A 22,938-nucleotide genomic window follows, 5' to 3' on the forward strand; every position below is an offset into this window, starting at 1 on the left:
ACACACAACAGCCATGGTTCGTATTTGCTGTGTGGTCGGCTGCAATGTTCGATCGCACGACCGGCAAGAGAATTAGCTTGAAAATGGTTTGTCTTTTCATTCTTTCCCAACCTGGAAGCAACATGAGGCAGCTCGTGTATCGATGTTACCAAACGAAGGCGTCTAGCCTGGATAGCAGCTGTGAGACGAGCTGATATCCAGCTCTCTTCCATCTCCAAATATCTGTTGGTGCTCCAGACATTTTCATTCCGGTAAGTTCTAAATATGTTCGTATCACTCTTTATAGCCTATTAGTTTTATTTTCGATGCACTCTGAGGTCATAGCAAATTAGTACAAACATCCTACTGAGTGATTTTGCAGAACTACCTTCTCTTTATAGAGTTTCTAATTATTTGGCATTATTGCAGCAAACCAGCCTATGAAATGGATGAAACGCATCGTGACTGGGTTCCAGCGCTACACAAGGGACCTGCTTCAAACATACCACCATGCCCCTCCGGTGGTACTCCTTGGGCTCTCGCACTCTGGGGCCTCTGGATGTCTGGAGCCTGGATCTCCTCCATGCCTGCTTCATGCCCTGGGGGACGGGGCTATGGGCCTCCACACCCTCTAGCAGACCGTTACATGGGGAAACCTTTTGTATACAAGCGCGTTGATCGACACAGGTGTACACACGGGTGTTCACTGTTCGTAGACAAACTACACCTTTCTTAGCTGCTACTTCAAAGCACATTGTGCGCTGCCTGTCCTGCGTGCTGCACAACAACTTTCAATATTTAGTATTTACTGCTGTTCACACTTAGCTAGATTAACGTGATGGTGTTGTGTTTAGTATGTTGCTTTGTTTTTGTTTGGGTTTTTTTTTTTTGCTTGTCTTCTCTTCTTTTTCTCTCAACAGGTGATCCAGGAGATTTTTCTTTTCTTTCTCTTTGTCTTTGTAAGTGCCCTTTCTCACTGTCCCTTTTCCCTTCTGTTTTTCTTTTCCTTCCTCTCTTTCTTTCTCCCTTTCCTATCCCCCAGTCATGTCTGTCCCATCTGTAACAACTGAAAATAAAATAAATAATAACAACAAAGTTTGATCAAATGGACCAATACGGCAATGCCATGATGATCCATTTGGCAAAATAAATCCATTTGGTATCCTTGTTGGTCTTCAGACAACAATTCTGACGGCTTAAGAACCAAATGGGACAGACAAAAAAAAACAAACAAAAAAAAAAAACACACCACCATGCCAATCAGATTACTTCTTCCATGTGAGGGTGAAGAGGTGACCCTTTGCTGCGTTTGGTGAACAGTGTGGTAGTAAAACCAGGGAAAATGAAACTTGCTCCTGTTAAATATTCTTAAGTCTTTTGCTGTATAAATAGTGGGGTTTTTTTTTTTTTTCAAAAGATACAGTAAATAATGTTAGTAGTGGGTGATATCATGTAAACACTGTCATGATTTTTATGTAAACATTTTGTCTTTTGTAAACTATAAATGACATGGATTCTACACTGTAACTGATGTGATGTTCTATAAAGTGGTTTTAATAATAAAAAAAGAGGCAAAACTTAGTTTGTTTCTTTATTGAACTTTTCAACAGTGGGACTCAGTCAGTACATATTCAGTAAATGCAAATTATTTACATGGCAGTGCACTACAGGCATAAATCTGGACCCCTATATAAAACATTATGGCATTATAGCAGTGACAACTCCTCCACAGCAGCAGGTGGGATTTTTCTTTTTTGAGGACGGCTCCTTTTACCTTTCAATACGGATGGTCTGTTTATGTTTTGATCAAGAGCCTTTTTTTGGGCAGCTGAAGAGGAGAAGTCTTATGGCCAACCACTGGCTGTATCTTGGTCATATTACCAGGCAAAAACCCGGTATGCAGGTTCATCTGTAACAGGCCTTGTGCCACAGATCCGCACTGTTGCTTCTACATTAAACAGAAGAGCAGCGACATGGCTGCAGGTCTCCACGACTCCGGCCATACAGGTGCAGTGGGCGGCTTCAACCTTCCCTGTGATGCTCACAATGACCCATGGCTGCAATGCTGGTTCATTCAGTCTTTGAGAGTGCAGCACCTGAAACACACACAAAGTTAATTTAAAGACAAGAACTATGAGCCAAAAAGCCACAAATGTGTTTTATCTACTTTATCATAAATGTAACAGTGTTTAGAAAGTTAGCACATACATGTCATTTTTCATTTTTTTTTTATGTGTTCATCTATAGAACGCTGCATTTTATAGGGTAAATCTGCCTGTTCTCTGTCAGAAACCTGCCTGCAGAAAATGAACCTAAAGTATGTAATGCAAGGATGTCATCACTTTAGAGATGGAGAAAGCATAAAGTGACAATTATGAATCACTTAATATGATAAGGAGATTCTGCAGGTCATTAATCAATGTATAAAACTAAAATAAAATTTATTTTTAGTGACACAAGATACAAATATTGAAGCAAGATCTATAATTAGAATTATTTATAATAAATATGAATAAATCATTGCAATTTCTTTGACCATAAAGAATAACTAAATCCTTCAGGACAATGTCACATCAATGCACTGAACTCACTATGTTATTCCTCTAACAGCCTCCACATGTTCTCACTGTAATTTCCCCCTCATGAATGAATTTATGCTGCACTAATCTGAATGTTCGGGGGAAAATCAAACGCATTTCACACGCAGTACTTGAGCTGACTTACCTTTGTTTGAATGACGATTTGTACGCACTGACTCCATAGATAAGGTACGAAAATATGTCAGGCTACGTCAATAGCGGTTTGGTCTTCAGGGTTTCTACTCCACCGCTGTGTTTCATACGGGTCCACATTTCCAATGCATGCTGAACAGTGCTGAACACTACAAGCTACATTCACCTATTCACACACACTGGTGATCTACTTAAGTGTCTTATCCAAGGACTCTTCAACATGTGCATTGAAGGAGCAGTAGATCAAGCCACCAACGGATAGATTTCAGTTCATAGACTTCCTGCTGCCAATGAAAGCAGAGCAGCAGAAAGACGTGCTGAGTGTAAAGCTGTCAGCAGGGGGAATAACACAGGGCTGTGAATGAGTCCTGTCACTGTGATCAGGCTCCTCCTTCTAATCCACCAACTTAGTGTTGATGAAGACTAAACAGAGAGATCACAGCTTCTTTATACTTGCTGTAGCTCACAGTTACTCTACACTGCAGATATGACGCCTCTGTTCATCTCAGTGCTGCTGGCTGCTATGTGCCTCGGTATGAACACAACTCTGTTTCTTTGATATCAATCCAACATTGACATGATTCTTTAACAGCACACTGATACTGTTTGTTGGTGTTTTACAGAATGCAGAGCACAAAAAGACAACGTGCTGCAAGCAAAAGGAGAAGAGACTGCTGCTGCAGGAGGCACAGTAACACTTGGCTGTCAGTATAACACCAGTGGAGATAATCATTATCTGTACTGGTACAAACAGGATGGACATAAAAGCCCCAAATTCATCCTGAGCCGCTTTAGGATTGGTGAAGGGAAAACCGAGGCTGGAGACAGATTTTCATCCACACTGGATTCCAGCATCAGATCAGTTCCTCTGAAGATCCAGAAGCTTCAGCTGTCTGACTCTGCTGTGTACTACTGTGCTCTGCAGCCCACAGTGACAGGAAACAGCAAAACTCTGTACAAAAACCTTTGGAGCAAAGACAACAGAATACTCCACAACATCCACTAGAGGGAGACACACACTGTTAAACTGCTCCCCAGTCAGGATTACAGTCTACATTGTTTTTTCTACAAGGCCTATTATTTTCAGTCTTACTCTGTCTTCTTTCTACATTTTTCATTTCAGTGTCTGATCGATGCACTCCTCCACTTTTCATCAGGACCAAATTCTGTGGGTCTTTCCGATATTTGCCAGTAAAATATAGTACAGCGGTCCCTCGTTTATTGCGGGAGTTACGTTCCAAAAATAACCCACAACAGGTGTAATCCGCGAAGTAGCCAACTTTATTTTTTACAATTATTATAGATGTTTTAAGTCTGTAAAACCCCTCACTACACACTTTATACACTTTTCTCAGAGAGGCATGAACATTTTCACACTTTTGAATTCTCTCAAAGTTCAAACCGTTGTAGAAAAATAAGTCCTTTTTATTCTATAAGACATTATAGAATGAAACCTAAGGCACCCACGGTTGCATTTGATGGTGCAAAACGTTTCGTTGACATTGTTGTGTTTGTTGGGGAGAAAACTTACAAACACACAGTAAAGCACTTCACAGTAACACTGCTAGGGACCTGAGAGAGCTGAGCCAGAGACACGACAGCTGCAAAGTCCAAGTGTGAATCATTGTTGGAAAAATGCATGTTCACCTGCCCTGCAACATATTGTGTGTGAGAGTGAGATTTGTGGACACCAGAACACAGGAATGTCATGCTTTGAAACAAACATGCCCCAAAACAACATTTATTATTTTCGCTGTGTTCATCAGCAGAGGTAATAATGAAACAGGAAGACAGAATTACAAAACAAATTGTAGTCTTTCTGTTCTAATTTTGACTTCATGCTAAGCTAAGGATGCTGTAGCATTGGCCAGGTGAGCTGGAACTTTTTTTTAACATTTCCTTCGTGTTTTAATTGTGTTGTAGGTTAGGTGTGGCTCCAGCGCAGCAACAGCATTTCTCTGGAATAAATGTGTCCATGTAGGGATTCAGCTGGCACGCCTTTGGAGAATTTCTCTTTGATGGGTTAGGGTGGAGGAGCTTCGCACGTGTTTGGAGTCTACAGACTGGGACACAATGAGGGCTGCTTCTAACAGCTTGGATGAGTTTACGGACACTGTCACCTACTATATCCACTTCTGCGAGGACAGCATTGTGCCATCACGCACCAGGGTGAGTTATAACAATGACAAACCCTGGTTTACTCCTAAACTCAAAAAGCTGTGGCTGGAAAAGAGAAAGGCGTTCAGAAGCGGAGACAGGGACTGCTACAGAGAGGCCAAGTACAGGTTCACTAAAGAAGTGGACATTGCTAAACATCTGCACTCTGAGAAGATGCAGCAGCAGATCTCAGAGAATGACTCGGCCTCTGTGTGGAAAAGTTTTAGGAATATCACCAACTACAAGCCTAAAACCGCCCACTCCACTGATGACTTGCTCTTGGCTAACACCCTTAACGACTTTTACTTAACGAGTCCCATCACTCTGGAAGACATCCTGCCTGGTTCCTGTCCCTAAAAGGATCAACCCGTCGACCCTCGGTGACTACAGACCAGTGGCTCTGACCTCACATGTCATGAAGACGCTGGAGAGACTCATCCTGAAACATCCTGAGACTCATCCTGGAGCCTTGGCCGGACCCCCTGCAGTTTGCTTATCAACCTCGTATCGGCGTGGAGGATGCCATCATCTACCTGCTGGACCAGGCTTATTCTCACCTGGACACTGTTGGGAGCACTGTGAGGGTCATGTTCTTTGACTTCTCCAGTGCTTTTAACACAATCAGAACATCACTGCTGGGGAATAAGCTCACGGAAATGCAGGTGGACGCCCCACTGGTTGGTTGGATTACGGACTATTTAACAAGTTGACCACAGCATGTCCGACTGAAGAGCTGCCACTCAGATAACATCCTGAGCAGCACGGGGGCGCCGCAGGGGACTGTCCTATCACCCTTCCTCTTCACCCTCTACACATCTGACTTCAGGTACAAGTCTCCGAGAATTTCTGCAGATGACATGACTGCATGTCATCTGCAGAAATTCTCGGATGATTCTGCCATTGTGGGCTATATCAGGGATGGACAGGAGGAGGAGTACAGGAGTGTGGTGGACAGCTTTGTCGAGTGGTGTGAACTAAACCACCTACAATTTAACATCACTAAGACAAAGGAACTGATTATGGACTTTAGGAAGCAGGCTCCTCCTCCTAACCCTGTCACCATCAGAGGGGCTGATGTGGAGATAGTTGAGGACTACCGGTACCTGGACTGTAAACTGGACTGGACCAAGAACACCAATGCTATCTTCAAAAAAGGGCAGAGTCGGCTTTTCCTACTGAGGCGACTCGGGTCCTTCAATGTTGGTAGGAAAATGCTGACCATGTTCTATCACTCGGTGTTGGAGAGCGTCGTGTTCTTTGCAGCTGTGTGCTGGGGAAGTGGGGTGAAGACAGCTGATGCCAACAGGCTGAACAAACTGATTAGAAAGGCTGGTTCTGTCCTGGGTGTCAGACTTGAGAACCTGGAGGAGGTGTCTGAAAGGAGAATGCTAAAAAAGCTTGTTTCTATCATGGACAACCCCTCCCACCCCATGCACGCCCCCATGATGGGCCATCAGAGCAAACGCAGCAAAAGACTCATTGCCCCGAAATGCAGAACTGACCGCCACAGTAAATCCTTTGTACCGGTGGCAATAAGACTTTAACTCTTCCTCACTCTGTAGGTGATTTTCCTGAGACGATTACCAGACCGTGCAATATTACCCAACAGTACCTTATTGAATATTTCTTTCATCCCCCCATCATATGCTGCTACTCCCTTTATTCTATTGCACAATACTTTGTCACTTTCTAGAATCGCCTGCACTGATAGTTAAGTTATTTATTCACCAGGATATAGTTATGTATATTACTTCGTTAGAGTTATCCGATACTACTACTCACACCGGTAATCATGACATGCTTTGTGAGACTAGTCCTTCAGCACATCAAGGATTACCTCCCCCCAGAATTCGACCCCCACCAATTTGCATACCGTGCAAACAGATCCACAGAAGACGCCATCACCACAGCCCTCCACGCTGTGCTGAGTCACCTAGAGCAGCGGCAGAGCTACGTCCGAATGCTCTTCGTGGACTACAGCTCAGCCTTTAATACAATCATCCCGGACATCCTCATCACCAAACTGGTCACTCTTGGCCTCCCTCCTCTCACATGTGCCTGGATAAAGGACTTTCTCACAAACCGGCCCCAGACTGTAAGACTCGGCCCTCATCTCTCCTCCACTCGTACACTGAGCACCGCCTCCCCACAGGGCTGTGTGCTGAGCCCCCTCCTGTATTCTCTCTACACCCACGACTGCAGTTCGACCCACAACAACACTCTCATCATCAAGTTTGCTGATGACACCACAGTAGTCGGACTCATCTCGAAGGGAGACGAGGCAGACTACAGAGAGGAAGTCCTGAAGCTGGCAGCATGGTGTTCAGAAAACAAACTGGCACTGAACACTAAGAAAACCAAAAAGCTCATTGTTGACTTCAGGAGACACAGCACCGACTTGGCCCCCCTCTACATCAACGGGGAGTGTGTGGAGAGGGTCCAAACTTTCCGGTTCCTTGGTGTCCTCATCTCTGCTGACATCTCCTGGACAGAAAACATCTCAGCGGTTGTCAAGAAGGCCCAACAGCGGCTGCACTTCCTGAGAGTCCTCGGGAAGTACAAGCTGAACTCCAACCTGCTGCTGACCTTCTACCGCTCGTCCATTGAGAGCCTGCTAACCTACTGCATCACGGTATGGTACGGCAGCTGCACCAAGGCGGATAGAGCGAGGCTTCAGAGTGTGGTCAAGACAGCACAAAAGATCATCGGCTGCCCTCTCCCCTCCCTGATGGACATTTATTCCTCCCGCTGCCTCAGCAGAGCAGCAAACATTATCAAGGACAGCTCCCACCCTGGTTTCAACATGTTCAGCCTGCTTCCCTCAGGGAAGCGCTACAGGTGCATCAGCACAAAAACCCACAGACTCAAAAACAGTTTCTTCCCCAAAGCCATAACCACCCTGAACTCACACATGCACCAATAACACAGCCCCCCACTTCCCACTTCCTCTATGGACCACCACTGTGCAATACCAATTCTATGTGCAATACCTCAACTGTATATACATAACACTATTTATTACATATTACTTTCTTTTTTTTCTTCTTTCTTAAAAATACGGCTTGTATATTGTACATTATAAAAACACCCAGCACGCCCCTGCGGGCGGTTTATCCTTCAAGCTCGGGTCCTCTACCAGAGGCCTGGGAGCTTGAGGGTCCTGCGCAGTATCTTAGCTGTTCCCAGGACTGCGCTCTTCTGGACAGAGATCTCCGATGTTGTTCCCGGGATCTGCTGGAGCCACTCGCCTAGCTTGGGAGTCACCGCACCTAGTGCTCCGATTACCACGGGGACCACCGTTACCTTCACCCTCCACATCCTCTCGAGCTCTTCTCTGAGCCCTTGGTATTTCTCCAGCTTCTCGTGTTCCTTCTTCCTGATATTGCTGTCATTCGGAACCGCTACATCGATCACTACAGCCGTCTTCTTCTGTTTGTCTACCACCACTATGTCCGGTTGGTTAGCCACCACCATTTTGTCCGTCTGCATCTGGAAGTCCCACAGGATCTTAGCTCGGTCATTCTCCATCACCCTTGGGGGCATCTCCCATTTTGACCTTGGGACTTCCAGGTTATACTCGGCACAGATGTTCCTGTACACTATGCCGGCCACTTGGTTATGGCGTTCCATGTATGCCTTGCCTGCTAGCATCTTGCACCCTGCTGTTATGTGCTGGATTGTCTCTGGGGCATCTTTACACAGCCTGCACCTGGGGTCTTGCCTGGTGTGATAGACCCCAGCCTCTATGGATCTTGTACTCAGAGCTTGTTCTTGTGCTGCCATGATTAGTGCCTCTGTGCTGTCTTTCAGTCCAGCTTTGTCCAGCCACTGGTAGGATTTCTGTATATCAGCCACCTCCTCTATCTGCCGGTGGTACATACCGTGCAGGGGCCTGTCCTTCCATGATGGTTCCTCGCCTTCCTCCTCTTTCTTGGGTTTCTGCTGCCTGAGGTATTCACTGAGCACACTGTCAGTTGGGGCCATCTTCGTGATGTATTCGTGGATGTTTCTTGTCTCATCCTGGACTGTGGTGCTGACACTCATCAGTCCCCGGCCCCCTTCCTTCCGCTTAGCGTACAACCTCAGGGTGCTAGACTTGGGGTGAAACCCTCCATGCATGGTAAGGAGCTTTCTTGTCTTGATGTCAGTGGCAGGGCGTAGGTGTTGATGGCCCGGATCTTGTTCTTACCGTTCAGCTGACTCCTCAGGACTTGCCTGACCCTCTGCAGGTACTTGGTGGTTGCAGCTTTCCTAGCGGTCTCTTCATGGTTCCCATTCGCTTGCGGGATCCCCAGGTACTTGTAACTGTCCTCTATGTCTGCAATGTTGCCTTCTGGTAGTTCAATCCCCTCAGTTCTGACTACCTTCCCTCTTTTTGTTACCATCCGACTACACTTCTCCAGCCCGAATGACATTCCAATGTCATTGCTGTATAGCCTGGTAGTGTGTATCAGTGAATCGATGTCTCGTTCACTCTTGGCATACAGCTTGATGTCATCCATGTACAGGAGGTGGCTGACAACCGCTCCGTTCCGTAGTCGGTATCCGTAGCCAGTCTTGTTAATGATCTCACTGAGGGGGTTCAGGCCTATGCAGAACAGCAGTGGGGACAGAGCATCTCCTTGGTAGATCCCGCACTTGATGGTGACTTGTGCTATGGGCTTGGAGTTGGCCTCTAGTGTTGTATGCCACATCCCCATTGAGTTCCTGATGAAGGCTCTTAGGGTCCTGTTGATCTTGTACAGTTCTAGGCATTCCAGTATCCAGCTGTGGGGCATTGAGTCATAGGCCTTCTTGTAATCAATCCAGGCTGTGCACAGGTTGGTCAGTCTGGTCTTGCAGTCTCGGCTGACTGTTCTGTCTACCAGTAGCTGGTGTTTTGCGCCTCTGGTATTCTTGCCAATCCCTTTCTGTGCCCCGCTCATGTATTGACCCATGTGCCTGTTCATCTTAGCCGATATGATGCCTGACAGGAGCTTCCATGTAGTACTGAGGCAGGTTATTGGTCGGTAGTTGGATGGGACCGGTCCCTTCTTGGGGATCAGGACCGTCCGACCTTCGGTTAGCCATTCCGGGTGTCTCTCGTTAACTAGCAGCTGGTTCATTTGTGCTGCCAGACGCTCGTGGAGTGCAGTCAGCTTCTTCAGCCAGTAGGCGTGAACCATGTCGGGCCCTGGTGCTATATATATATATATATATATATCTTTTTCCCTATGTTATACTGTCCATATGTACATAGCACTGCAGAACTGTACCCCCCCCCCCCCCCCCCAGCATGTTTACACTGAGTAGGAGATGCTCTGTATCTCATTGTACAACTGTATAGTGACAATAAAGGCATTCTATTCTATTCTATTCTATGTCTTGCACTATCCTACTGTATATTACTGTACACTACTATTCTTATTGTATATATTGTATATCTTATATCTTATTCATCTGTTCCTCTGTCTCTCCTGCTGCTTTGAGCATGTACATGACAAAAGAATTTCCATCGGGATAAATAAAGTTATTCTTATTCTTACTGCCGTTTTGACGAGCCATCAAGCAGCCTTCACACCTCCAACAGCCCCAACAATAGAGACACTTTGGACACTCATTCCCCCACCTCTCCCCCCACCATAGAGCCATCACCACCATCAAACACTTCACCTGCAACACCCCCCTCCTCACCCCACACCACGGAGGATTTCACACCACCTTCTCCCACTACAACCCTTCATATTCATGAAGCAGATGTGAGGAAGCAGTTTAAGAGTCTGAATGCTCGAAAAGCTCCTGGCCCAGACGGTGTCTCCTGCCACCCTCAGACACTGTGCAAACGAGCTGTCCCCATGGTTTTCTGGCATTTTCAACCCCTCACTGCAGGCATGTCATGTGCCTGCCTGCTTCAAGTCCTCTACCATAATCCCTGTCCCCAAGAAACCAAGGATCACTGGACTAAATGACTACAGACCTGTGGCTCTGACATCTGTGGTCATGAAGTCATTTGAGCGCCTGGTTCTCTCCTACCTCAAGACCCTCACGGCCCCCCTCCTGGACCCCCTGCAGTTTGGATACAGAGCCAACAGGTCTGTAGACGATGCTATCAACATTTCTCTACACTTCATCCTGCAGCATCTGGACTCCCCAGGAACCTACGCCAGGATCCTGTTTGTGGACTTCAGCTCTGCCTTCAACACCATCCTTCCAGACCATCTCCAAGGCAAGCTTTCCCAGATGAATGTGCCTGATCCCATCTGCCGGTGGATCACTGACTTCCTGACGGGACAGGAAGCAGCATGTGAGGCTGGGAAAGAATGTCTCGGACTCCCGGACCACCAGCACCAGCGCCCCTCAGGGCTGTGTTCTTTCTCCTCTGCTCTTCTCCCTGTACACCAACTGCTGCACCTCCACCCACCAGTCTGTCAAGCTAATCAAGTTTGCAGATGACACCACCGTTAATGGACTCATCTCGGACGGGGATGAGTCTGCCTACAGGACGGAGGTTTTGATTTCATTCTGCTTCCTGGGTACCACCATCACCCAGGACCTGAAGTGGGAGCCCACCATCACCTCCGTCATAAAGAAAGCCCAGCAGAGGATGTACTTCCTGAGGCAGCTGAAGAAATTCAACCTGCCAACACGGACGATGATGCAATTCTACACTGCAATCATCGAGTCCATCCTCACCTCCTCCATCACCGTGTGGTACGCTGGAGCCACCATCAGGGACAAGCAGAGACTGCAGCGTGTTGTGCGCTCTGCTGAGAAGGTGATTGGCTGCAGACTCCCATCTCTGCAGGACCTGTACACCTCCAGGACACTGGGGCGTGCAGCTCGGATCACAGCTGACCCTTCTCACCCTGGACACAGTCTGTTTGACCTGCTCCCCTCAGGCAGGAGGCTCTGGTCCATTCGCACCAGAACCTCTCGCCATAAGAACAGTTTCTTCCCCTCTGCTGTTGGACTCATGAACAATAACCATATGACTGTTCCCACCACTAACACATGACCCTACACTGTGTTCACTGCATCATTCCATTTTTGCACTGATCACCACCTGCATTCATGTATATATCCATCTACTTAGTACTTTTAATTTTTATTTTTATTTAAGCGTTGTCTGACAGTATGTTTTGGGCTAAGTACTGCAGCAATTTCCTAATGTTGTAAACCTGCTCAACATTTGGCAATAAAACCCTTTCTGATTCTGATAAAGTTAAGAGTTCATGACATTTGATATCTTTGAGCCACACTGTGAAGAATTTATTTTTGAGACATGAAGCATTTATTACTGCAAGGGCCAAATAAAGAAAACAAAAGCATCAACATTTTAAAAAAGGCTAAATAAAAATAAATATCTAGCCTAAAAAAAGTGCCCCCATCAATTTATTAAAAAAGGTGTTCCTAGTGGGCTTGGGCCACCTTGTGTGTATGGGTTCTCTCTGGGTACTCCAGCTTCCTCCCACAGAAACTTTGGCAGAGTTTTAGATGGATAAAAAACAAGCAGCTCAGATGCATGTTTGTTATACTTCATAATTGTAAAATTTAATTAAACAACACAGTAAGTTTTTTTTTTCAATACAGAGCAAAGAAAAAAAATGAAGAAAAACATAAGAAACTGATCACAGTGCAGTTTGACAGCTGGATAGGTCAGACTGATCTCACAGTGTAACTTTTAGAGTTGAGCCAAAGGTGGCTCAACTCTAAAAGCGCAACTCTGAACCTCACACGTTTTTTCAGGGTCGCCTTCCGAGACACTGTTCTCTAAAAAGACTACGACTTCTGACCTCAGGGGTAGACTATGAATGAAGTTCAACACAGCCAGGCTGCCTTTGTGTTAATTGACTCAACAAAACCAAAATCCCAGTCAGAAAAAAATGGTTGTACAACAGTGGATGTGAACTTTACATTGAAGCCGGACTTCTGTTTCAGGCATGAACAGATGATGATAAAGTGATTAAAAATCTATAAAGAAAATAAAAATATAAAATAAAATAAACATTTTAATGTGTCTTAATTATTTTACCCTTGAGTGTGGTCTCAGTGCTGCTGTTCATTTCTAAAGTAAGAGCTGCACGTTAGAGCCCTGAAACTGAAAGCTACTACATTTTTTGCTTTACTTTATTGCAAATTTAAATATATTTTTATTGTTTTTGTGTTCTAATAGCTACAATTCAGTCACTGTAAACGAGAACTACCAACAGATTAGAATCAAGTCTAGCAACATTTCTACATTTTCGGCATACTAAGTTAGTACACAAATATGTGGCAACAGTCTGGTTAAACTGAAACTCTGAAAATTGCCTGCTCTTAACCAGGTCATGTGTTCAGCAAAAGTTACCCCCCCCAGATCTACATGGAAACCAATATGTAAGATGAGAGTTAAACAACTTAAGATAATGTCTCCCACTACCGGAAAGAGGAATGAATAACTAAGCTAGGTAAAAAAAGCAAATTTAGTGAAATAAACCTCTTTTAGCTCAACGCAGCTCACTTAGCCAATAATATCTTCAATCGAAAGTACAACTATCAGTGTGCGTTCTCATGTGGCGCAACAAATGAGTACTAGATATGAACCTTTTCCCACATGCTTTACAGCGATATGGTTTCTCACCTGTGTGCGTTCTTATGTGCTCTGTTAAATGACAGTTACGTCTGAAGGTCTTCCCACATGTTTTACAATGATATGGCTTAACACCTGTATGAATTCTCATGTGCTTCAATAAAGAACTACTATATCCAAACATTTTCCCACATGTTTTACAAGGATATGGCTTCTCACCAGTGTGCATTCTTGTGTGTTTCAATAAATCACTATTGTAAGCAAACATTTTCCCACACGTTTTACAAGGATATGGCTTCTCACCTTTGTGAGCTCTAATGTGCTTCCCCAAAGAACTATGACTTCTGAACATTTTCCCACACAACTTGCAAGAGAACGGCCTCTCACCTGTGTGGATTGTATAATGTCTCTTCATTAGATAATTATACTTAAAGGCTTTTCCACAAACATCACATTTTAAAGTCTCTCTACTTTTATTAGCGTTACACTGACTTCCTGACGTAGTGGGTTCTTCTTCATTGTTGTTGCTTTTGTTTCTACATCCGGCTGGTTCTGAATCTGCACTCTTGTTTTCTCCCTGATCCTGGCTCGCAGCTACAGCAAAGCTGTGAGAGAGGAGCTGGTCCCCATCTGGTTCTGGTTCACTGTGGTCATTTTCTTCATAATCAGTAGTCACTATAAGGGTATTAATCTCTTGCTTCAATATAAGCTGCTCTCCCTCCTGACTGCTGCACAGTTCCTCCTGTTCCTCTTTAATCTGTGGAGGTTGAGGTACCTCCTGGTTCAGACTGGAACTCCTCTCCTGGTTACAGAGCTGCTCCTCCATGACAACCTCTTCCTCCTTAAGGACATGCTGCTGTGGGACATCTGGAGTGAGAAAAGGAGACGACACAAAGAAAACAGATATGATACCAGAAAAACACACTGGAGCAAATACACTGTCAAAATCAGCAGAAGTCCAGCAGTAAGGACAGACAGACTTTAAACTGCAAAGAGTTTGTTTTCATCACCAAAAAAGCCCCTCATAAAGCTAAAGCATCTTACTATTCATCAATCAGTGATGAATGCCCCGTTATCTTATTGTTGGGGCTTTCTCTATATTTTTGTAGGGTCTTTACCTTACAATATAAAGCACCACGAGAGGTTTGTTGTAATATGGCCGTATATAAATAAATCTGAATTGAGTTACAATGAGTTTGAATATTTTCCAAAACAAAACAAACTATACTTTTCTTCAATAGAACTTTAACAGCTTGATCCCAAGTGCACATTTATGTACGAGCCTTTCATTCTGGTATTCTAGGGTCTTCCAGCTCCCGAGGTAGCAAATCAGCCCATATTTTACTGTTGGTATGATGTTCTCTTTCTGAAACGCTGTGTTACTTTTATGTCAGATGTAACGGGACTCAAACCTTCCAAAAGGTTCAACCTTTGTCTCGTCAGTCCACAGAGTATTTTCCCGAAAGTCTTGGAGATCATCAAGATGTTTTCTGGCAAAATTGAGATCAGCCTTTATGTTCCTTTTACTGAGAAATGGTTTTCATCTTGGAACTTTTTGCCCAGCCTCTTTCTTATGGTGGAGTCATGAACAGTGACCTTAACTGAGGCAACTGAAGTCTGCATTTCTTTGGATGTTGTTCTGGGGTCTTTTTGACCCCATGGATGAGTCGTCATAGCTGTTTCATCCTCTGCTCGTAACAAGGTTGTTGGCTTCTGGATGGCTCTGAGCTTTAGCTTTAAGCACTGCGCATCTGTTAGCTTATTTTAGATGTTCATGTTCAGCTGAGTGAGGGTGATTTAAACATATGAAGTGGTTTGTTGTTACAAATATTTTTAATGGAGCTCCAACTCGTAAACCACAAAGGGATTCTAAAACCATTTGTAACAATAAATGGTCCCCTTGTGGTTTACTTTAATGAACTTTGAGTGTGCACAACAATTTGGGTGCATCGCTGTGCTTGTGTTGCATATTCATGAAATGGACTGGCTTGCGATTAGACATATGTGAGGCTGACTGGCCAATCACCAGTCAAAGCACAGAATACCAACAATCGGCTGATTACGGTCCCTTCCTAGTTGATCGATTCATCTGTAGTTAAGAGTGCGGGAGGATTAATCATCATTAAATAGCTGTAACTTAATAGGAACTGGATTCATAAGTTTTTTCTCGCCATTTTGGCATGTGGGAAAGAGGACAAACAGCAGCAGCCTCCAGTTCACCCCCAGCTACTGAAGATGATCCAGAGCTTCCCTGTCCCACAAAGAAAAAGAAAAGTTTAGGTAGCTACTTCAAAAAGGCAGGTCAGTCCACCACCCACTCCCAACCCAGCAGAGCATCCATTGAACTGGAGCTCTCCGTGTATCTTCAGACACCTGGGCCTGACTCAGAGACTGACCTGCTGGAATGGTGGAAGCAGCATGAGACAAACTTTCCATTGGTGGCCAGGCTGGCCAAAAAGTACTTGTGCATTCCTGCTACCAGTTCTTCATCTGAAAGGGCTTTCAGTGCGAGTGGGAACATCATCTCATGTAAGAGGTCATGTCTTACATGTGACATGACCTCAAACACAGTTGACCAACTAGTCTTCCTTGCACTCAACCTATAAATTCAACAGTAACATATCTACTTCTGCAAAGTAGCCATTTTCTGTTTGCACTTTTATTTATGCTTAATGCCTTAAACAGAGTTCTGTTCAACCCTGATGCTTAATTTTGTCACTTTATATTGGTTTGCAAACTTTGCACTACAAGGTTACAGATTTCAGAAAGTTGAGAAATAATTTGTCTTTATGTTTTATAGCTGAACTTTTGTGCAAATCAGGGTTTTCTTCTCAGAAACTTGAAACTGTTGTGCACTTTAAAAAGTTTGTTTTGACAATTCATTTTAAATGTATGATTTTGAAAAAGAAAAAAAATGTGAAGGCCACAGCTTGTATGTTTCTCAATTGTGACAGTTCCGTTAAATGTGTCTTCAAAATAAAGTGGGAGAAAAGTGAGCAATGAAATTTGTCAAACTTTTCAGAGAATAACTGGAAATATTGTGGTATATCGTGATATATATATATATCGTTATCGTGATATAAAATAATTCATATCGCGATAAATATTTTTTTCCATATCGCCCAGCACTATCAGCAACAGCAGAAGAGATTCTCAGGGTCAAAGGTCATGCCACTGAAAAAATGCTACTTCACACATTCAGGAAATACTGCTGGGACAGAACATGTCTGACACCCTCACAGGTAAGTTTGATAATCACAGCCATCCTGTCACTGTCCACACTGCTTAACCCAACATGTAAAACCATTCAAACACAGTGAAGACAAAATGTGACCACTGATGAAGCGCACACTGGACATATCTACTGATCATGCTTCAACATCAGCTCCACCTGCACAAAGTCCACCCAACACAGGTAAGGTTACAAATAGCTAATTATTAATACGGTTTGTCAATATCTTTGACTGTCCCGTCCCACGGACACAGGCACATCCTCCATGTCGCCTTCTTCCAACTATTACATTACAGAGCTTTACAGATCAGCTGACCTGTCACCCCATCTCTCCACAATTATGTTTACATCATTCATACAAACCCCATTTATAATCAGCGCATGATTATTGAGAAATTAATTTTGCTGGCTCTTATTTCACTACTAAAATGAAGCTTTGAGTACATGAACCCGTTCTCAATACAGCTGAAGAAGTGGTTCAAAACTGGTTCATAGCTTCGTTCGCGCATCACTACCGACGAGGATCCTCCGTGAGTCCCATTCATGTGTTCACTCCTCCCTCAGAGGGACACTCACCTGTCCTGTGCAGCTTGATTTGGGGTTTCCAGGTGATATCCAGCAGTCTGCGCTGACGGTCGATCTCTTCCTCGTACTGGACGATCGTTTTTTCAAACTCCAAGAATATTTGTTCAGCAGCAGCAGTTAGTCGCTCGTTGATAAACTCTCTCAGATACTGAACTGAAGCCATTGTTACTGCCACAGCTCACACACTCGGCTCACACACTCGGCTCACACACACTCGGCTCGCACACTCGGCTCGCACACTCGGCTCACACACACTCGGCTCGCACACTCGGCTCGCACACTCGGCTCACACACAACAACCGAATTCTGTCCGCTCCACACACGTAATGGCCCCTTTGCCTTTGTTTACTTCCGCCTGGTGTTATGCGATGAAGTTCCGGCAGACGACAAGAGTTACATTTAGTTCCCCTTTGTGCATCGGGTAACATGTACGACGGAGTATCAGGGCCAGATTAAGAAAAATATATTTAATGGATTATTTTGAGAGAAAAAGCTGAAATATGGAGATTACAGTTGTGTATCAAGTTAAACCTCCACGGCTTCTGTAACCTCTGAGTCAGCGAGGTCGTAATTCAGAGTTAGTTTTAGTTAAAGGAAGGAAATGATTTGTGTTTCAGCTCATAAACACAGGGCGGTGATCAGCATGAGATAAAGAGATGGTGCAGAAAACTGCGCATGCTCAGACTGAAAAACACGTAAACGTTTTTATTACACAAAATTAAAAAAAAAAAACAGCTGTTCGTTGACAGATGTGAGGTCGCCATCGTTACAGCCTCGTACAGTAAAGAGGATGGATGTTGTATCACAGGACAGCTGATCAGTTTGTTTCACTGACTCATCAACACGAGGCTTTTTATAGAGAACAGCTGCCATGGCAGTTTGTAATCAGCATATATGACCTTTTTACTTTCAGAATTTCTACTTTATTCATAAAATTATCAATAATATTTTTTTCTTAATGTGGACGGAAGGCTCGTTTTTGAAAATGTTTATGGAATAAAAAAAGGAAATAGTTTTGAGCTGTTTTCAGCTGCTGTATCAAATGAAAGGAGTAAAACCTCCTTCATCTGTGTCACTGCGTTAGTTTTCAGGTCTTTCAAATCTGACTCCAACAGTTTTCTCTGTGTTACACATATTATTACACAATCTGTAAATGTTTATTGGTTACAGATTTACAGACATTGAATGTTTTATTTTCAAAGTGGAGCCCAGACATGAGTGTTTAGTGGATGTTCTTTGGCTCAGACACCACAGAGAGAAGAACCAGATGCTCTGTGTGAACAAAGCTGAAGCAGGAAAACTTTAAAGAGCAGCACGAAGCACAAACTGTGCAGGATCTCCTGCAGACACACAAGCTGTCATCAGGATTCAACAGGACACATCACATGAGAACAAAAGCAGCTCCTCCTCCTGACTGCAGAAAACTGTCTGACTCCAGCTGTGAACATCAAACCACTCACAGCTAAAAACTCCAAAGACATGTTGCTGCACCTCTTTTTGCTTCTATCTCACATTATAGGTGAGTTTAAGAACAGGGATTAAAGTTTAGTTGAAGCTGCTGCATTAAGCAGATATACAGACTGCATTTCACTACTTTTCTTCTTTCTTTTTCCAGGACTCACAGCTGGAGACTCAATCACTCCTCAACGAACTGAAGTCACTGAAACAGAAGGAAAATCTGTCAAACTCACATGTAACTATCAGATAAGTGGTGGTCGTTATGTTCACTGGTACAAACATCATTCTGACCTTCAGGCTCCTCAGTTTATACTCTGGAGAATATCAGGAGGAGGTGATCAGTATGCCCCGGATAAACGATATGAATCAGAAACATCTTCTACAACAACTAATCTGACCATAACAGCCCTAACCCTGGCAGACACAGCTCTCTACTACTGTGCTCTAGAAACACAGTGATACAAAGTGTAGAAGAGGCTGTACAAAAACCTGAACACAGATATCTGACTACTCTTCAAAGAGGAGGGAAGTGGTATTCAAAGCACAGCTTCATATCAGATGGATTCTGCTAATTCCTGTTTTATCAGAGTCACTGTGGTTACAGCTGCTAATGAAACACTGTGGGAGGATTCACATGAGCAGCAAATCCACATCAACCACAAACCAACTGTAGGAACGTTCAGACACAAAGAAACAATAATGAAATAACTACAAACAGTAAAAACTGTTGATGTGAAATAGATTCATATAGTCAGGATGACAATGTTTAATAATCAGAAACCAAATACAGTAACCCATTTTCACATCCAACAAACTCACAACATTGTTGATAAATTATAATCTAAAGGTGCTTCTTACCTGCATGATCTACTTTCATATTCTCTCAGTTTTTTCTAGCAGGGATTAAACAGATGTGCTGTGTCAGCAGTTTTTCACACAGCTTCACTTAAAAACAGAGAAAATGTATCTTCATAATGTTTCTCACTATTATTCACAACATGAAACTAAATCATAACCAAACTTGGGCCCATACGAGTCACGTGTTAATGAGACTAAAACTGTTTCATCTTTCTTTTTCTTTAAGATCCAAATAAAACATTTATGAGATGAAATCAATAGAAATTTTCTGAGAATCATATGTGCTGATTATTTTTCGGTGAGCTGTACAGTAACAGTGTTTTATCATTTTACAGTTTATAGATTTAACACAAAGATTGTGATTAATAAGTTGATTAAAGTCGTGTTGAACGCTCCGTCTTGTATTTGCTCATCAATAAATGTTTTATGAAATATGACTGGAGGAGTTGGAGCGTCATTCTGCCTGCACACAGCTACATATAAACTACTTCCTGGTGGTGTAATATAAAACAGCCACAACACTTTTGATTCAGAGTTTTAAATGCAGGAAATATCACCAAGAAGATTAGTAGAAGTGTGCAGCTCTGCATGATGGAGCCTCATTCCTGGTTATTACACAGAAACTACCACAGCTGTTTCCAGGTAATAAGTCACAGCATCACAAATCATATTTATGTTGTTACCTTCACAGACAGGAGAATGACAGGGACATAAAGTCGGATTAACTCCAGCATCATAATACAGTAATAGTATCCCAATATGTGAAACATCAACCAATATTACCTTGTTATTGTCAGGTTCCTACAGCTGTACATTCAATATATGAAAAATAGAATACACAGATATTTCTATTTTATTTCTAGCAGGTCATCATATTGTGAACAAAATATTAACAAATACTTTAGCCTCATAGGCACATTTGTTTTGACATAATAACTTCTAGTTTCAGGTCCTTTTTAACACAGTTAAATCAATTTCAGGGTAATATTATTCAGTTTAATAGCCCACTATCACCACGCTCTAACAAAAGATGTTTTATGTGCTTACACTAAATGGTTCAGATGAAAAAATAAGTTTTGAAAAGAAAAATGATGATAAAAGAAACAAAGTGATATTTGTTTAAAAGGATGATTGACTGTGTGGAGACGACACAAGTGTCAAATACAGCTGTGAATTCTGTTTGAGCCTGAGCTGGTTAAAATAAACTGACTGGGTTAGCACAAAAATAATAAACATCTGTCAGTAAGCACGGCTCGTCACTGCCTCCTCACTCTTTATTACACTTTCACCGATCACCACCTTTCATACTGTCATATAGTTTGACTACTTTTCCTGCTGCTCCACAAACATTTTGCAGGACTGCACCCGTTCAGAGTCATGTATCCACGTATGCTTCATTTCACAAACTCCAGATTCTCACACAAATGTCTTTGTTTATAAGTTAAACAAATACTCCATACTCTCAAGCGACTTATTGACCAATCAAAGAACACCTCTCCTGCTTATGATATCCTTCCATCTCGTATAGTTAAGGATTGTTTCAGCGGAATTGGACCCAGCATCCTATCTCTAATGAATTTATCCCTACTTGCAGGCTCTGTTCCTCTAGCCTTCAAACATGCTGTTGTCCAGACCGTTCTTAAAAAAAGGAACCTTGATCATAATGATCTTGGGAACTATAGGCCGATCTCTAAGCTTCCATTCCTGTCCAAAATACTGGAGAGGATCGTTCTTTCACAACTTCAGCCGTATTTGGATGTGAATGCCATTTATGATAAATTTCAGTCTGCTTACAAACCCTGTTACAGCACTGAAACGGCGTTGCTCAGAGTCCTGAATGATCTCCTTCTGATTGCTGATTCTGGACGCTCTTCAGTCCTGGTCCTACTAAATCTATCCTCGGCCTTTGATATGGTAGATCATAACATCCTATTAGCGAGGCTTGAACACACAGTTGGCATTGGAGGCACCGCCCTAGATTGGTTTAAGTCATACCTTTCTAATAGGTCTTTCTCGATCAATTTTGGCCCTTATTTCTCCTCTGCTGCACCTGTCTCCTGCGGCGTGCCTCAAGGATCTGTCCTTGGCCCCCTGCTCTTCTCACTGTATATGCTCCTCTTAGGCGCAATCTTTGAGAAGTACAACATTGCACATCATTGTTATGCCGACGACATACAGATGTATTTCGAACTAACTGATGATCCTGCTATGTCTTTGTACGGCTTTTGCGAGTGTATGCATGAGGTCAAAAATGGGCTCGCAGGTAACTCTCTTATTCTAAACGACAGGAAAACTGAAATTATCGTGTTTGACAGTAGAGTCCCCCGTGGCCAACTCCGTGACGCCCTCGGTTCCTTTAACAGTTTCCTCACCGACACTGTTAGTGACCTGGGTGTATTTTTGGATAGCTCTTTTAAGTTTGACAAACAAGTGTCTTCAGCTGTTAAATCTTGTTTCCATCAATTGCGTCTTATTAGCAAGGCCAGACATTATGTTCCACATAGGGACCTTGGAAAGCTTATCCACGCCTTTGTGACATCTAGGTTGGATTATTGCAACTCACTTTACTTCGGTCTTAACTCTACTCTCCTCCATAGACTCCAAATTGTTCAGAATGCAGCTGCTCGTCTCCTTACTGGTAGTGGGCGGCGTGTCTCTATTACCCCTGTCTTTGCCGACCTGCATTGGCTTCCCGTTAAGTACCGCATTCAATTCAAAATCCTGCTGCTTACCTTCCGAATTATTAACAATATAGCGCCAAGTTACCTCATTGAGCTACTTAGATTATACACCCCTGCTAGAGCATTAAGATCATCTTCCCATTCACTCTTGGTGCTGCCGAGATCCCGGCTGAAGACTAGAGGTGACCGCGCGTTTGCCGTGGCTGCACCCGATTTATGGAATCACCTCCCCATCGCTATACGCGAGTCTGATTTCATTCAGTCCTTCAAATCGCGGTTAAAAACCCACTTATTTAGCCTCGCCTTTTCTACCAGTTAATGCTTGCTTGTTAGTTAGCTTAATGCTTATTCTTACTTTTAATCATTTTTAATTTTTTTGACTGTTTTATCCTTACACTTAGTTTTCTTTTATGCTTTTATATGCAATTCTTTTGCTTTTGTGTTTTAATGCCATTCAACCTGCTAGCATGTTTTGGTACCTTGCCATACCCTCATCCTTCCCTGTTACTTCATCCTACTCTCTTGCATGTTACGCACTTTGGTACACCACTGGTTTTTAAATGTGCTATATAAATAAAGTTTGTTTATAAGTTAAAGTCTAATGAAGGAAATCTGTGAGCAGTTTAATGTTCACTCACAGCAACATTCTTACTCAACTCCATAAAATTCACAACTTCATTTTCCTGAATTTGTCACATTTTGAGGTTC

At 43.3% G+C, this 22,938-nt stretch overlaps 1 protein-coding gene and 1 gene segment (V, D, J or C); one reads left to right on the forward strand and one right to left on the reverse strand.

Annotated features, from left to right (window-relative positions):
- Positions 1 to 3,042: 3,042 nt before the first annotated feature.
- Positions 3,043 to 3,732, forward strand: LOC112842805 (T cell receptor alpha variable 38-2/delta variable 8-like). The segment is given in 2 exon segments: positions 3,043 to 3,244; positions 3,335 to 3,732. Coding segments are annotated over 2 exon segments (429 nt in total).
- An 8,362-nt stretch (positions 3,733 to 12,094) lies between these two features.
- On the reverse strand, positions 12,095 to 17,578 carry LOC100690514 (zinc finger protein with KRAB and SCAN domains 8-like). The gene is made up of 2 exons (XM_005465095.4): positions 17,225 to 17,578; positions 12,095 to 14,283 (listed from the first exon to the last, which is right to left on the reverse strand). The coding sequence occupies exons 1-2, from the start codon at positions 17,394 to 17,396 to the stop codon at positions 13,364 to 13,366; spliced, it is 1,092 nt and encodes a 363-aa protein (XP_005465152.1). The 5' UTR covers positions 17,397 to 17,578; the 3' UTR covers positions 12,095 to 13,363.
- Positions 17,579 to 22,938: the final 5,360 nt, after the last annotated feature.

Source organism: Oreochromis niloticus, linkage group LG18 (genome assembly GCF_001858045.2).
Source record: "Oreochromis niloticus isolate F11D_XX linkage group LG18, O_niloticus_UMD_NMBU, whole genome shotgun sequence".
Lineage (NCBI taxonomy): Eukaryota > Metazoa > Chordata > Actinopteri > Cichliformes > Cichlidae > Oreochromis > Oreochromis niloticus.

Excerpts from the sequence above, each read along its gene's own strand:
- LOC100690514 (XM_005465095.4), bottom strand. The coding sequence starts at position 17,396 with ATGGCTTCAGTTCAGTATCTGAGAGAGTTTATCAACGAGCGACTAACT. Across the intron at positions 14,284-17,224 it reads AATCAAGCTGCACAGGACAG|ATGTCCCACAGCAGCATGTC; the intron begins GTGAGTGTCCCT and ends TTCTCACTCCAG.